Genomic DNA, 16,638 nt, shown 5'->3' with positions numbered 1-16,638 from the left:
ATCCACATTGTTGCAAATGGCAAGATTCCATTTTTTGATGGCTGAGTAGTATTCCATTGTGCATACACACACACACACACACACACACACACACACACACACACACCCCACATCTTATTTATCCATTCATCTGTTGATGGACATCTGGGCTCTTTCCACAGTTTGGCTATTGTGGACACTGATGCTATAAATATTGGGGTGCAGGTGCCCCTTCGGATCATTACATTTGTATCTTTGGGGTAAATACCCAGTAGTGCAATTGCTGGGTCATAGGGTAGTTCTATTTTCAACTTTTGGAGGAACCTCCATACTGTTTTCTAGAATGGCTACACCAGCTTGCATTCCCACCAACAGTGTAGGAGGGTTCCCCTTTCTCCACATCCTTGCCAACATCTGTCATTTCCTGACTTGTTAATATCAGCCATTCTGACTGGTGTGAGGTGGTATCTCATTATGGTTTTGATTTGTATTTCCCTGATGCCAAGTGATGTTGAGCATTTTCTCATGTGTCTGTTGGCCATCTGGATGTCTTCTTTGCAGAAATGTCTGCTCATGTCTTCTGTTCATTTTTTATTGGATTCTTTGTTCTTTGGGTATTGAGTTTGGTAAGTTCTTTATAGATTTTGGATACTAGCCCTTTATCCGATACGTCCTTTGCAAACATATTCTCCCATTCTGTTGGCTGTCTTTTGGTTTTGTAAACTGTTTCCTTTGTTGTGCAAAAGCTTTTTATGTTGACAATGTCCCAATAGTTCATTTCTGCCTTTGTTTCCCTTGCCTTTGGCGACATTTCTAGGAAGAAGTTCCTGGGACCAAGATCTCAAAGGTTGCTGCCTGTGTTCTCCTCTAGGATTTTGATGGATTCCTGTCTCACATTTAGGTCTTTCATCCATTTTGAGGATGTGTTTACCCCAAAGATACAAATGTAATAGGAAAATGGTCCAGTTTCATTCTTCTGCATGTGGCTGTCCAATTTTCCCAACACTGTTTGTTGAAGAGACTGTCTTTTTTCCATTGGATATTCTTTCCTGCTTTGTCGAAGGTTAGTTGACCATAGAGGTGAGGGTCCATTTCTGAACTCTCTATTCTGTTCCACTGATCTATGTGTCTGTTTTTGTGCCAGTACCATACTGTCTTGATGATGACAGCTTGTAATAGAGCTTGAAGTCCGGAATTGTGATACCACCAGTTTTGCTTTGCTTTTTCAACATTCCTTTGGCTATTCGGGGCCTTTTCTGGTTCCACACAATTTTAGGATTATTTGTTCCAGCTCTATGAAAAAAGTTGATGGTATTCTGATAGGGATTGCACTGAATGTGTAGATTGCTCCAGGCAGCATAGACATTTTAACAATAATTGTTCTCCCAATCCATGAGCATGGAACGTTTTTCCATTTCTTTGTGTCTTCCTCAATTTCTCATATGAGTGTTCTATAGTTTTCAGAGTACAGATCCTTTGCCTCCTTGGTTAGGTTTATTCCTAAGTATCTTATGGTTTTGGGTGCAATTGCAAATGGAATCGACTCCTTGATTTCTCTTTCTTCTGTCTCATTGTTAGTGTATAGAAATGCAACTGATTTCTGTGCACTGATTTTATATCCTGCCACTTTGCTGAATTCTTGTACAAGTTCTAGCAATTTTAGGGTGGAGTCTTTTGGGTTTTCCACACGAGTATCGTGTCATCCCTTTGCAGTGCTTTTAACCTTAGAATTGACCCCCCTATGAACGAACCATCAAAATACTGTATTTTAAAGTCATTTGAAGTAACTCTTTTCTCTGAGTGGATACGTCATCAACTTGATAGAGAATTAAATTTATTTGTTTCAATTTGATTTTGGTTTTCAGGGACTGGCTTGATTTTTACTTTTTAATTGCCTTTTAAATATGCAAAATATTTACATGGTTCCAAAGGCAACGCTGTAAACAAGGTACCTGTGGAGAAGTCTTGTCTCCTAATCCCTTTCTTCCTTCCTCCCCCTTTAGATAACCACTTTTCCTAGTTCCCCCTTTATTCTTCTTTAGCTTCCTTTCACAAACATAAGACAATCACATATCCATTTCTCTCTCATTTTCTTACACAGAAAATATGTTAAGGTTTTCTACACCCTGCTTGTTCACTTAATATACCCTATGAAGACCACTCCTTATCAGGAGATAGAATTTGCCCTTACTTATTTTTCAGTTACAAGGCATTCCATTCTGTGGACATATCACAGTTTAAACAGTCAGTCCCTTCCAATGAACATTCGGGTTGTTTCCAATCTTTTGTTATTTCAAATAAGGCCATAATGAACAACTTTGATTGCATGCCATTGTGTTTTTCTGTAACTATCTCTTAGGGATAGGTTCCTACAAGTGGCAGTTCTGCTTCACATGCAATTTTGCTAGCTATTGCCAAATTCCTCTCCATAGGAGGTGTACCATGTTATATTCCTGTCAGCATTCAGATCCTTTTTATAAATGTATTTTCTGTTTAATTCAGCCGAAGTTGGCTTCTGTTTCTTATGAATAATAATTCTGATTGATACACTGTTCTATTTCCTGATAGGAAAGGTTTTGAGGTTCTGCCTAACAATATATTCACGCTGAATTTCCCTAATCGTTATTTGTAAAGCCATCCTATGGTTTTATAATGAGGTATTTATACCCATTTTTCTATATTGTGTCATTTCACTCTGAACGTCATTTATAAAAAGAAGTAATGTGGCAAAGCTTCATAAAACCAGGATATTTTCCCAGAGTCTGTTCATTTTTCCAAAGAAAAAACAGTTTTATTTTGATTAAAAGTATTTTATGGTCATTGCAAAAATTTCACATGATACAGAATGGTATCTGTTTTTTTCACAATACTATTAAGATTTATTCATCAGCCTTGAAAGCCAAGCCCATCATAAATATAAACTCCTCATAATCAATATTTATAAGTGGGATCAGATTAATTCTATTAACAAAAACTGAAATAAAATGTAAAGATTCCAACATATCTCATTTAACCAAATTAATACAGTGGCTCCTGGATTGAGGATTATAATACACAAAGTGATTCTGACCTGTTTTTTTCAAACTGTGGGCCATGATCCATGAGCAGATGTGAAGCTAATGTGGAGGGCTCTATACAGCATCAAATTCAAACAAACAATAAAGTAAACCAAATAGAAAATAGAGTACATCTCATAGAGTAAGAATAAGTATTGTTTAACACACATAAACACAAATATGTATCTACTGGGTTACTATATTATGTGTGCATATTGTGGAGTGTAGTCAAAACAGGTTTGAGAAACATAAATTTAGATTAAAACTATCTGTTGACCATTTCAATAAGAGGAAATCTGACAAAAACACTTGTAAACGTCCAGTTTTAAGAATGATTTATAAACGAATATGAAGAACCAATTTCTGTATATTTCCAAATGTCCCCTACCTTTGAAATCAGGGAGCGCTCGATCATCCACTAGCAGCATAGGTCGAACCTGTTTCTGCTCCACTAAATTTCTGGCTGCAGTCAGCGAAGTGAATATTTCATCTTCAGAGATATCAAACTCCAATTTTTTCAACCTATCCAATAGGTCTTGCTTGCTCTCTTTGGTAGTATTGGTCACAAACCTAACCATTACAGAAGCACTGCGTAACCTGGGAAAGTCAAATTCAGATGTCAATACATAGCTTTTACACTCTAGCCCCATAAAACCTAATTTGCTAGCACTTGCCAGAGGTCAGAAAATGAAAAGTAAGTCACCAAGTAAATGTTTTTATGGCCATTAAGTTTTTTTTTTTTTTTTTTTATAACCTACCCAGATTTTTACCAATCATCCACACCCTGCGGACCGCTTCATCTCCAAAGGCTGCAATGTCTAATTGTAAAAGCTATGTATGTCTATCTTTCTGAGGGCCTTCTGTAACTAAATTTTACCACAGGGTTTTAGTAAAGAAGTGAAAAAACAAAACAAAACACAAAGCTTATTAAGCCACTGTACTCACAGATTATGAGAGAGAAAGGTATCTTAGAGATTATCTACTAGTGCAACCTTCACTTAAAGATGAGACAACAGAAGCCAGGAGGAGTTAAGTGAATGCTCAGCTCTGCACAGCTGGGTGGCAGTAGAGCCCAGATGGGAACTTGGATCTATGTGCTGGTACAGCTTCTGATCTACATTAAGAGAACAGAGGACACTTGAGGATGTTTATTCCTTCTTCGGAGTCAATTAGAGACTGGCTAAACCCTCACATGTTACTAAGTTAATAAACAGAAACTATCTGGAATGCTCAAAGAAACATTCCAGTTGTACAGACTGAAATGTGTTTTCCCCCTGAACTACCTACATACAGGATTGTTTTGATTCCGTGAGCTGCTTCTGGAACCTAAACTGGCAATCAGGTACCAGAGAGAGAATTCATGATAGTCTAGCTTTCTTTAAAAATGGAAATTATTGAGATCTTGCCATTTGCAACGACGTGGATGGAACTGGAGGGTGTTATGCTGAGTGAATCAAAGTCAATCAGAGAAAGACATGTATCACATGACCTCACTGATATGAGGAATTCTTAATCTCAGGAAACAAACTGAGTGTTACTGGAGTGGTTGGGGGTGGGAGGGATGGGGTGGCTGGGTGATAGACATTGGGGAGGGTATGTGCTACGGTGAGCACTGTGAATTGTGCAAGACTGTTGAATCACAGATCTGTACTTCTGAAACAAATAACGCAACATATTTTAAGAAAAAAGAAAAAGAAGATAACAGGAGAGGAAGAATGAAGGGGAGTAAGTCAGAGGGGGAGAGGAACCATGAGAGATGATGGACTCTTTGAAAAACAAACTGAGGGTTCTAGAGGGGAGGAGGGTAGGGGGATGGGTTAGCCTGGTGATGGGTATTAAAGAGGGCACATTCTGCATGGAGCACTGGGTGTTATGAACAAACAATGAATCATGGAACACTACATCAAAAACTAATGATGTAATATATGGTGATTAACATAACAATAAAAAATAAAAAAAATGGAAATTATTTTCTTAGACCTCCAGTATTTTAATCCAAAATCTACAAATAATCTTAATTTAACAGCAGTTTAAAATTTTATATCAATACCCTGTTGCTTTTTATTTTATGCCTGTCTCAAGTGGATGCAAAACATAACAGCACCAACTACGATTTAAAATGAGCAAGCAAATAAATCAGAAAAAATATTTTTAAGTATTCACCCAAAGAACATTAAATACATGTGCATGATTCAATGGTTCACTGTCATCATGATTATCTGTATAATATCTGTGTGATAGCTTTTCTGAAAAACACATTAAATTTGGTGATTTATCTCTCAAAAGAAACTGATTACTTCAACATAACTACCATCAACATAATTAAAAACGAACAAGTACAAGTACGGAAATTACCACATCACTTTTAATGAGCATTTTTAAAACAACTTTTCTTTTGACTCGTCCTTTAACTTCCCTTAGTCTCTTTTGTTTCCATAGAAACCCAAACCAGCAGTGACAAGAGTACAGTGATTTCTTTGGGACGGAAAGCCCCCAGTGACAGTAAGAGAAGAGTGTGTAGAGTCCTGTTCCCTCCAGACTGGCAGGCTCACAGTTTACCGAGCAACTCAGAGATGTCATCCACAGTTCGCCAGAAATAAAAAGATTTTTCTTTCAACCCAGAGTAGAAAGCTCATCATTAAAGCAGTAAAAGCTCTTATCCAATAGGAGAATAGACTGAACAACAGGCATCCTTTTCCCTAGAAGGCCTACCTAGAAGAGCAACCGTGTCAAGACAAAGTCCAACCCTGCAACGGATTTTCTTTTGGCTTTAAACATGTTGTCCACCTATAACGAATATCGTAACTCTAACAAAACTGATAGATTCCAACTGAAGCCTACCAGATATAGAAGCCTCTTCATGTTCACTGATTCCCCAAATGGGAAATAGGCTCCTTGAGAGTACAAAGTCTGCGTCAATCTTTTGCTCTAATACCTAGCCCTGTGACACTGATGACTACATGTGCTGAATAACGTTATGCTATGAATATTTTAAGGTTGGAAAATGAGAAGCACCCCATGCTCAGTATTGCTGGTTTTTGAAAATTTCCCTAAATTATTTTAGGATGAAAGTACTTAGTAACATTAATAGTTCTGTCATATCGATGAGTATTTTCCTCAAAACTCAGAGGCAAACACACTCGCACTCAGTTCACTTTGACAGACTTTTCCCATATCCCCAATTTGTATGCAGACTTGCGTTAAGTGCTGTGGTTGATACATCAGAAATCGAAGAGCTCAGTCAGATGGCCAGAGATGCTTCTAGAAGCACCAGCATGTTGGCTGCCCAAGGAGAACCCCAACTCCAGTTCAAACTTTTGTGGTGGGCGATGGCAGTACTGGAAAAACTATGTTTGTGAAACGTCATCGGACTGGTGAATTTGATAAGTATGTAGCCACCTTGGGTGTTGAGGTCCACCCCCTCATGTTCCATACCAACAGAGGACCTATTAGGTTCAACGTATGGGATATGGCTGGTCAGGAGAAATCTGGTGGGCTGAGAGATGGCTATGACATCCAAGCGCAGGGTGCCATGTCCGATGTCATGTCAAGGGTTACTTACAAGAATGTGCCTAACTGGCACAGAGATCTGGTCCCAGTGTGTGAAAACATCCGCACTGTGCTGTGTGGCAACAAAGTGGACCCCGAGCGCAGGGCAAGTAAGGCAAAATCTATCGTTTTCCATCGAAAGAAGAACCTTCAGTACTATGACATTTCTGCCAAAAGTAACCAGAGCTTTGAAAAGCCCTTCCTGTGGCTTGCTAGAACACTAAGGGGAGACCCTAACTTGGGGTGTGTCACCATGTCTGCTCCCGCCGCACCGGGGGCTGTCATGGAGCCAGCTCTGGCAGCACAGCAGGAGCACCATCTAGAGGCTGCTCCGACACCTGCTCTCCTGGATGAGGACACTGACCCCCAGACAAAGTGTAGCTGGAGCCCAGCATCAGAAGTGCAGTTCTAGAGGCAACCGTCCTGTCATGTCGACGGTGCAGCGTGCCTGCCACTTTATGATACAGCTCAGCAGAACAAGTGGTTCATCTTTGGGATGCTGAAGGAAATGAATGGGCTTTGGAATGTGGTCGTCTAAAAAGTACCTTCGCTTTTTGGACCTGCATGTGTAGCTGTTTTGGAATGCAACTGTTTCCCTCCTCAGTTTCAGATATGAGACTGCTATAATCCCATCACAATATCCAGCGGTGAAATCTCATCTGTCATTGTCATTTCCATTCCTTTTCATTTAGAATCAAAATAAAGTTGTATTTCAAATTAAAAAAAAAAAAAGAAAGAAACATAAGATAGTCTCTAACCTTCAAAAGCACTAAATTTAGTTGATAGAAACAAATATAAAATTTCAAGTCTCTCGCTAAATTTTACTCAAGCACAGTTGCACACTCAATGTTAGATTTTGGGTGAAGGGGAAGCAAGCAGAACTATACCTTTGTGTATGTGTGTGTTTCATTTTGTGATTCCAGGATTCATTTGTGATTTTCCAATGTTATTTATTCCATACTTTAGAATCTTAGGTTTTCATTCCCAAATTTACAATACTGACTTAAAGACACACACACACACACACACACACACACACACACACACACACACACAACAAAAAGACTAGATCAAAAGGCCAAAACTAATAAAGATTGAGAAAACAGTGTTTGGAGGATATTACTGTGCATACATCTTCTAGCTAAACCCAAGGCAGTTCCTGTATATATGGTAAAAGCTGGTGAAACGCCATCTAAGGCCATCCATTTAGCTAATGATCTGCCTTGGTAAAATGGCACTTACGAACATATTTGTCAGCTGAACCTAGAGAATAGCTTGCCTTTTAAGAGCTTCCTGGGCGCCTGGCACAGCTGCATCTTCAATGTGAAGTGTGCCATTGAGATCCACCAAAACAGCTTTTAACGCACGGCGTGCTGCCATCCTTCATTCCCTAGGAGAGAACAAATGAAATTAAAAATACAGTTTAGGAAACAATGGACAATTAAAAACTGGTAAGTCTTCAAAAATATCATTCATATCCAGGAAAATACTGCTTAGTGTTAAGCTGCTTCTCTTTTAGAAAAGAAATGTGTTTTTAAAAATCCAAAATTTGATCCATAAAACTTTTACAATGTTTGGGTTTTTTTTTTTTTAAATCTTGAATTAAAAACCACAGAAAGGGGAATACTAAAAGAGAAGTTACTGTTTACTTTCAGATTTCTTAAAATAATTCTTTGGTGGAATAATTCATTCATTTATTTTAAATAGGAGCAAATGTACTCTGAAGAATGGGTGGATGGAAGCCTTAAATCATTGGCAAAATCTTTTTCATCTTTTCCTATATATGATGAAAAGTGTTCAGGGGCACCTGGGTGGCTCAGTTGGTTCAGTGTCCACCTCTTGACTTCAGCTCAGGTCATGATCTCAGAGTGGTGAGATCGAGCCACGTCAGGCTCAGGGTGGAGTCGGCTTGAGATTCTCTCTCTCGCCCTCTTCCTCTGCCCCTCCCCCTGCTTACAGGCATGCACGCATGCTCTCTCTCTATACGTATAAATTTTTAAAATCTTAAAAAAAAATGTTCTAATTGCCCATCTCCACCATTACAGTCTGATATGGTATATGTCGTCAAGGAGCTACCGATGTTTACAGGTCACCAAGAAGGAAATTTCAAGTTATAAAGTAATTTTAGTCAGGAGATGTTCTCCTTACCTTAACCACATCCAACTTTCCTTCTGCATATTTTCCCTTTTAGAATTTGCTTATTATGAGCTACATCATATGTACAGTGGGCATATGTACGGTTTAAAAATAACAAGAGTAGGTAAGAACAGTAGCGGAAGCTAAAGAGAAGAGGATGGGACTTCATTTTTAGTTTTTTTAAGCTTATTCATTTTTTCCTTCCATTTTTTGTTTTTATAATAAAATATTTCAGACACAGAAACAAGTACCAAGACATCACCTTATAAATTCCCCTGTGGTTCCTCCTTTGTAGTCAACTGCTCTCCCCTCCACCAACTCCTGGTAACCACTGATATTCTGTCCCTAGTTCTTTTTCAGAACGTCTTATGAATAAAATCACAGAATATGTAGCCTTTTGGGGTGGGCTTCTTTTACTTAGCAAAATGCATTTTAAGATCCAACCATGTTTTTGCCAGAATCAATAAAGCTCATTCGTCTTGTTACTGAATAGTATCCCACAATGTGGATATACCACAGTTTATCCATTCTCTTGTTGAATTTTACCTTGGTATTTCTGGTTTTCAGTGATCATGAATAAAGCAGTTATAAACATTCATGCACAGGTTTTTGCGTTAACAGAAGTTTTCAATTTATTTGGGTAAACACCTAGGAGTTTGACTGCTGGATCCTTTGGTAAGCCCAAGTTTCATCTTTAAAGAATGAAAAATGTAGCCAATAAAGATATTTAAAAGAATATGCTACTAGCTCTGAAACCAATTCCAAAAAAAGAGTTCCAAATATATCTTGAGCAATGGCAGAAACTTGTAATCTCCTACACATTGACTCCTTTGAAAAGCAAATACTTATTTGTGGATGAATAAACTCTGGTATGCTTCTTTTTTAAAAAAAAAAATTATTCTTGGACTTGGGCTTCCAGTAATATAGCCAGCTAAGTAACCAAATTAACTCTCCAAATGAAACCTAACAATACTAGATTAAAATACATACACACACACCCACACACACAACCCGTGAACAACAACAGGGATGCTGACCCCTGTACAGTTGGAAATGCAAGTATAAGTTTTGACTCCACCAAAACTTAACTACTAATAACCTACTATTGACTGGAAGCCTTAATCGATAACATGAGCAGTAAATTAACATGTATTTTGTATGTTGTATGTATTGTATGCTGTTATTTTTATAATAAAGTAACCTAGAGAAAGGAAATGTTATTAAAAAAACTGTAAGAGAAAATACATTTACAGTATTATACTGTATTTATTGAAAAAAAAATCGCTGTATACGTGGACCAGCACAGTTCAAACCCATGTTGTTCAAGGGTGTATTTATTTGTGTATAATGTGTGTGTTTGTGTGTGTGTGTGTGTGTGTGTGTGTGTGTGTGTGTGTGTGTAAAGCTTCAAGGAGCAAGGAAGAAAATAAGGATGTCTTAGATCTGAATAAAGCAACAAACCAGAAGATGAGAAAAATACTGCAGCCTGTTTTGGCCCTAAGAGCATCTGCCCACACTAGGTTACCTTTATTTGAGTCCCCCACCTCCTTGGCCCCTTCAGGGAACAAAAAAATAAAACTCAGAGCCCACCTGAAGAGATAGATCCTCCCAATCTAAAAGCAGAGCCCTCACTGTAAGGATGAGCCAAAAATAAGCCATCACTGGCACTCCCATCCTACCTTGTCTCAGTTGACTACAAGAAAATCAACTACTATGAAACTTGGCCCAAAGAGTGAAAGGAAGAAAGTGCCACCGAGAATGTGGAACCATAGGCAGCCTGGGACCCAGTCTGCAGACTAAACTCATATTATCAAAGTAAGTCCTCAGAGAACCTTCCAAGATTTTAATTACAATGACCTTGACAATAGGTGCCCAGCTGAAGCAAATGCAAACCCTCCACAAGATATTACTTTCAGCCCAAACAGTAAAGAAATCCCATAAATAAAATCAAATAAAATTTTAAGCATAATGAGCAAGTAACCTAAAGAAACAAGGACCATAAGGGAGAAGAACCTACAGAAACAACCGTGCATAAAGCAGTCCCATAAGGGCTCCTTTGATAATGTTGATTATTGGATAGATCCACTGGATAGGCCTACCTGTTTAAGAATAAAAGACTGAAAATCTGTGCAAAAAAACCATGAAGAACTATCCACGTACAGATTCAGAAAGCCCAATGCATTCCAGAAGTCCATATCTAAATCACTGTATACTGAAAGCAAAGATAAGATCCTGAAGGCAGCCAAGGGAAAAGACACATTACTTTCAAAGAGGCAACACACTGACAGCTGAGTTCACACTAGCAACAATGACAGCCAAAACACATTAGAATAATATTTTCAGTGTGCTGAAAGAAAATAACTGCCTACCTAGTAACAGATAAAAAAAATCACGACCAAGTTGGGGTTATCCTATTAATACTAGGTTGGTTTAAATTACGAAAATCAGTCACTGTTATTTACCACATTAACAGATGAAAGAAGTAAAATAATGTCTGATCATGTCAATTCATGCAGAAAAAGCATTTAATAAAATTCAGCATCTATACACACTAAAATACTCTAAGCAACATAAAAATGGAAGGGAACTTCTATAAGCTGATAAAGGCTATCTACAAAAAGCCTATAGCCAACATCAGACTTATCAGTAACATACTGGAAACATCTTTGAGATAGGAATAACACAAGGATGCTACTATCATCACTTCCACTTAACAGTGTAAATAATACCCCAGCTAGTGCAGTCAGGCAAGAAAAATAAGGTATAAGGATTGGAAAAGAGAAAACTACTGCTGTTCATACATGTTATGATTGTATATACAAAAATTCAAGATTCTAAACCAATAGGAAAGTAGGGCAATATTAAAAATCACTATCATTTTGGGGCACCTGGGTGGCTCAGACGGTTAAGCGTCTGCCTTCGGCTCAGGTCATAATCCTAGGGTCCTGGGATCGAGCCCCGCATCTGGCTCCCTGCTCCGTGGGAGGCCTGCTTCTCCCTCTCCCACTCTCCCTGCTTGTATTCCCTCTCGCTGTCTCTCTCTCTCTGTCAAATAAATAAAATCTTAAAAAAAAAAAAATTAAAAAAAATCACTATCATTTCTATGTCACTAAAAATAATTAAAAACTAATTTAAAAATATTACTTGCAATAGTACCATAAAATATAAAGTCACCAGAAAAAGTCTAATAAAAGATGTCAATATTTTTATGTCAAAATTTAAAACCTTCAATGAAAGCCACAAAAAAATAAATATATTGAGGAACCATTTCCATGTATATTAAAAGGCCCAATATTATAAAGATACCAGTTTTCCCTCTAATGATCTACAGATTCAGGGCAATTCAAATCATTATCTCAAAAAGTGTTTTGTGGAACTTGATAAGCTGATTCTAAAAGCTACACATCAGTGCAAATGGCCAAAGATAGCCAAGATACTTCAGCCAAGACTGAAGAAGAAAAAGGTGGGACCTTGCTTTACTAAATATCCAGATTTGATTAATGAACTCTCGTAATTAATTAAGATATTGTGGTATTAGCACATAAAGAGACAAACTGATCACTGGAACAGAAGAGAGAATCCAGAAAAAGACCCCCATCCCATGTATAGAAACTGGACATGACAGAGGTTACTTTGAGATTCATGAAGAAAGAATGATGTTAGATCAATACAATGGTGCTAGAACAATTAGAAAAAATTAAATTGCACTCCCATATAACACTATAAACAATTTTTCCCAGGTAGATTAAACAACTACATGTTTATGGCAAAACTGTAAAACTTTTAAATTTATTTTTTAAAAATTTTATTATTTGAGAGAGAGAGAGTGCACAAGCAGGAGGGAGGGGGAGAGGGAGCAGCCGACTCCCTGCTGAGCAGGGAGCCCGATGCGGAACTCGATCCCAGGACCCTGGGATCATGACCTGAGCCGAAGGCAGACACTTAACCGACTGAGCCACCCACCAGGTGCCCAAAACTGTAAAACTTTTAGATAGGAGAATATCTTCATGACTTGAGGATAGGAATGGCTTCTTTAAGCTATAAAAAAGCACTGACCATAAAGGAAAAGGCAGATAAATTCAATTACTGGAAAAGAGAGTTTTTACAAGTACTGGAAAGAGAGACTGAAAATATACAGAGTGAAAAACAAATTTCCAACACTTGTGAGAAAGGACCAGAATCCAGAAAATATAAACTATAAATATTAAGACAAACGACCCAGTAGAAAAATGGGTGACATCTGTACTCAATAAAAAATGTTAACTCTGAAGGTAATTAACAAAATATAAACAAGACTGGATAAACAACAAAAGATGTGTAGTTAAAAAAAAAAAAAAACCTGTACAACTAGAGCCAGCAAATGGTTGTAATAAAAACTGATAATATTAATCCTTACTGAAGCATCCACATAGGCTTAATGTTACCAAAGCATTTAAAAAGGCCGTATTTTTGCTTTCATCAGTTCCACAGAACATACCTTTTAAATTCCAAAATGCTCTCTGGAGCATTACATATCTGAGTGACTAACTGAGGCCTAGAAGGAAAAAAACTGAGATGCCCCACTCAAACCTCAAAATATATTTCCTCAATTAGCCCCAGTATAGGCCTTGACCGCTTCTGCCATGATCTCGTCTGAACCTCTGTAATACTTCTTAGTTGAACTGCAGGTCAGTATTTGATAAAATAAAATTGCAAAATATACGTGTCACCTCCATAAAACAGGCAAAGGCTTCAGAAGTAGTCCACGTCTTTTGTTTACCTTGGGTCCATGTCCCACCATCTCCCATAGTTTGAACAGGTTATAGGGGATATACCTTAGAAAGTCATCAACAACTGATAATGAACGGCACATATTCAGTGCAAAGAAGAAAAGTAAATTCTCTCTAATGCCAAAAGGAACTCTTCAAGATACTTCAGGACATCTCCCCTTGAATATCATGGTGCACCTCAGGCCAGCAAGCCCTCTTTACCCTCAAAGCTGCTCTTTTTCCTACAGTCTTTATGAGGGAATGGCCACCCCAGCAATCCAGATGTAGCCACCAGGCACTCCCACTCTTTCCTCCCCTTCAACCAAATGCCAAATCATGTCAGCTCTACCTCCTTTGAATCCACTCACTCCTCTCTATCATTACTAAAACTATCTTGGTTTTGAAATCACCTCTAATCTAGCCTATCTCAACAACTCCCTAAATGTCTTCTCTGCTTCAAATCTTCTCCTTATTTCCAGCCCCAAATCCATTCCTCGAAGCGAAGTAGTGCAGTGAAGTCCAAGAACTAAGGGGTTGTACGTGCCTGGGTTTGAATGTGACTCACTAGCTGGGGGAACGTGGGCAATTTTCTTAACTTCTCAGCTTCAGGTTCTTCATTACTAAAGTGGAAGGAATTACACCCACCTCTAACGGTTGATAGGACAATTAAAGAAAGTAACACATGTATTGTGAACACTGTTCCCCACATAGAAAGGCTGGGTTATGTATGTGGGGGTGGAGGGGAGGGTACATGATGCATGTGTCAAGGACTACAGAAATCACAGGATACTTATGATGCAAAGTCCTCAAGCCATCAGAGTAACTTGAGGATTTGAGAAAACATTTTATACCAAACCAAGTATATACTTTGGTATATCATTCAGATCTTGTATAAATATTTAAAACAAGAGATTTCAACAAACAATTTTCTCCTGGGAGGCTGGGGCTTTTCAGAATATGCCTTCTAGACCTTCTGGGGAATACAAATTCTCTTTTCTTCCCTATGTACTTCCGGTAGAAAAGTCTGGAACCACTGTATGCACTCAATAAATGACAGTTACTCAGTCACTTTCCAGTTAAAAATCTTCCAGTTGCTCTGCACTGCCCTCAGGATAAAGTCTGAACCATGAATGACTGGTGTGCAGAGCCCTGGTTTATCTCTCCAACTCCTTTGTCTCTACTCCCACACCAAAGTTCCACAGCACTGCAGTCGGCTACCAGGCCTATACTCTACCTCCCTCAACGCTGGACTTTTGTCTAGAATCACTTGTTCCCTGACTTCTACCACCCCTGTCCCCTACATCCTCCCATTCCCTGGGCAACTCCTGCAGTTCACAGGCCTCAGATTATCATCCTTTCCTCGGACATTCCTGAGTCCAGGGCTGGGCGAGGAGCTCCTAGCTTACTACTATTATCCCACTTATCACTCGGTCCAAACTGTTAAGCTCTACGAGGAAAGGAGCTGTTGTTGCCTTTTCCGCTGCACTACTGATCGCTCAGTACAGGCTTGTGAGTTAATTCAATTCATGAATCCCGGTCTCAGGAACTGGTAGAGTTCCAAGAACAAAGGTCTTTCAGCACTAACAACGGCGATCTCCTCCATCTCCTGGATGGGAAAGGGCCTCAGGACTGGTCGCTGCACTCTGCCCCAGCACCAAATCCAGGACCTGGCAACATTGACCGGAAGGGACACCAGCTTCGAAATACAGCCCAGGGGCAGGTCCCGAGGAACGTCTACCACACCAGAATCGCAATGTGCCCCAGGACCACCAACAGCCCCGCGCCCCCGGGGCCCGTAAGAAATGCCTGGAGCCCCACTCCGCACATGCGCGGTGGCCCAGTTGCCGCGGGAGCCGCCCCCGCCCGGAGGGGTGGGCCCGTCCTCTCGGAGGGCGCGCGCGGGTTGGTCCGCGGCCCAGGAGGGGGTGGCCTAGAGACGCAACCAGTGTCCCCGAGCCCTCTCACAAAGAAACGCAGCTTCCGCACGGGTGGGAGGTCGCCCGTCCCATAGCGGCTCCTCACCCCTGCTCCGCACGCCGTCCTCAGCAAAAGCCCCGCTACCAGGAAAGTCAGCACAGCCCCGCCATCCGCAACGTCCTCGAGGGCAGCCCAGCGCGCAAGGCAAGTGGCCGCTAGACGCCGGAAACAGGGCCCGCGGCCGCACCGGAAGTCCCGCCTCTCCCCGTCCAACTCCGCCCCATCCGGCCACGCCTCGCTCGGGATTTCGGACGCCCGCTCTGGAGTCTATAGTCTTGCTCCTGAGCACCTTCAAGGTGGAGAAGTTGTTCTTGAGACCCGCTCCCTCAAGGGCGCGGCCTGCTTAGCCTCAGACGCAGGAGGGTAAACGAAACCTCTGCCTTTGCTCAGCCGCTCTTTCCCCTTCTACAGCACCATTGGTGAAACAAGTATTTAGTACCTTTCTTTGCCGCCACCCTCCGTCGCTGCACCTCTTCATGCCCATTCTCGAGGCGTAACTCGGAAGTCATCTCCGTGATACTTTCCGTGAAATACCCGATCTCTGAAGTCATTTTCTGCTTTGCTACTTAAACAGCATCTGGCATTTGTAGCTGTGTTAACCACAACCTCAGGCAACGAGGTTCCTCTTTTCCTAGATCAGCTATTCCCAAACCTTAGGCTGTCAACTCTCCCATCATGCCTCTCATTAGAGCAACCAGAGGCCTTGCCTCCCCGTCCCTAGGGAAGCAATATCTCGAGGTACGGGGAACCATCACTGCTCCCCTCCCACGCACCTACTGGGAGTCTCTACTTTGATCCACATTGGCTGCCTCCTTGAGTGCAGAGGTGGTCCTCCTGTGCATTCTCTATGAAAACGACAAATGAAAAACTTTCTGGAGCGGTCTGACATAATAGGATACGCACTCTGGTTTGCACAAATGAAACTCCTTGCCTTGGGACTTGTGCTGCCAGAACCCATCCAACATCTCTGCCCAGTGCAGCAGTCTGCCATGTTGTGAGCTAGAACACTTTCCTCTGGACTAGTGACACTCTACTACTTTTCCTCCCCACTGGTCCTGGCGGCTGTTTTTGTTTTATTCATATTTGTTAAGTCTATTTTCTATGTGAGGACATACGTGGTTGGAGGAAAAGGAATCAGCTCCTAGTTTCCCCTTCAGACCTAAGAGCTGCGACCAGACTAAAACAGCACCGAA

The 16,638-nt window shown here is 40.4% G+C and overlaps 1 protein-coding gene and 1 pseudogene across 1 annotated transcript in view; one reads left to right on the top strand and one right to left on the bottom strand.

Moving 5' to 3' along the window:
- The window catches only part of HDHD2 (haloacid dehalogenase like hydrolase domain containing 2), a 28,327-nt gene extending 20,363 nt beyond the window's left edge, over window positions 1-7,964 (bottom strand). The window contains exons 1-2 of the mRNA XM_073898247.1: window positions 7,859-7,964; window positions 3,424-3,627 (exon numbers count right to left, since the gene is read on the bottom strand). Of these exons, the coding sequence (XP_073754348.1) occupies window positions 3,424-3,627; window positions 7,859-7,964 (310 nt within the window). The remainder of the gene's footprint in view (window positions 1-3,423; window positions 3,628-7,858) is intronic.
- Window positions 6,140-6,996, top strand: LOC112835333 (GTP-binding nuclear protein Ran-like; annotated as a pseudogene).
- Window positions 7,965-16,638: the final 8,674 nt, after the last annotated feature.

Source organism: Callorhinus ursinus, unplaced genomic scaffold (assembly GCF_003265705.2).
Source record: "Callorhinus ursinus isolate GAN/ISIS: 27379988/994484 unplaced genomic scaffold, GSC_fseal_2.0 scaffold11, whole genome shotgun sequence".
NCBI lineage: Eukaryota > Metazoa > Chordata > Mammalia > Carnivora > Otariidae > Callorhinus > Callorhinus ursinus.
Note: the sequence above shows the minus strand (reverse complement) of the source record. Positions and strands in the feature narration are given on the sequence as shown.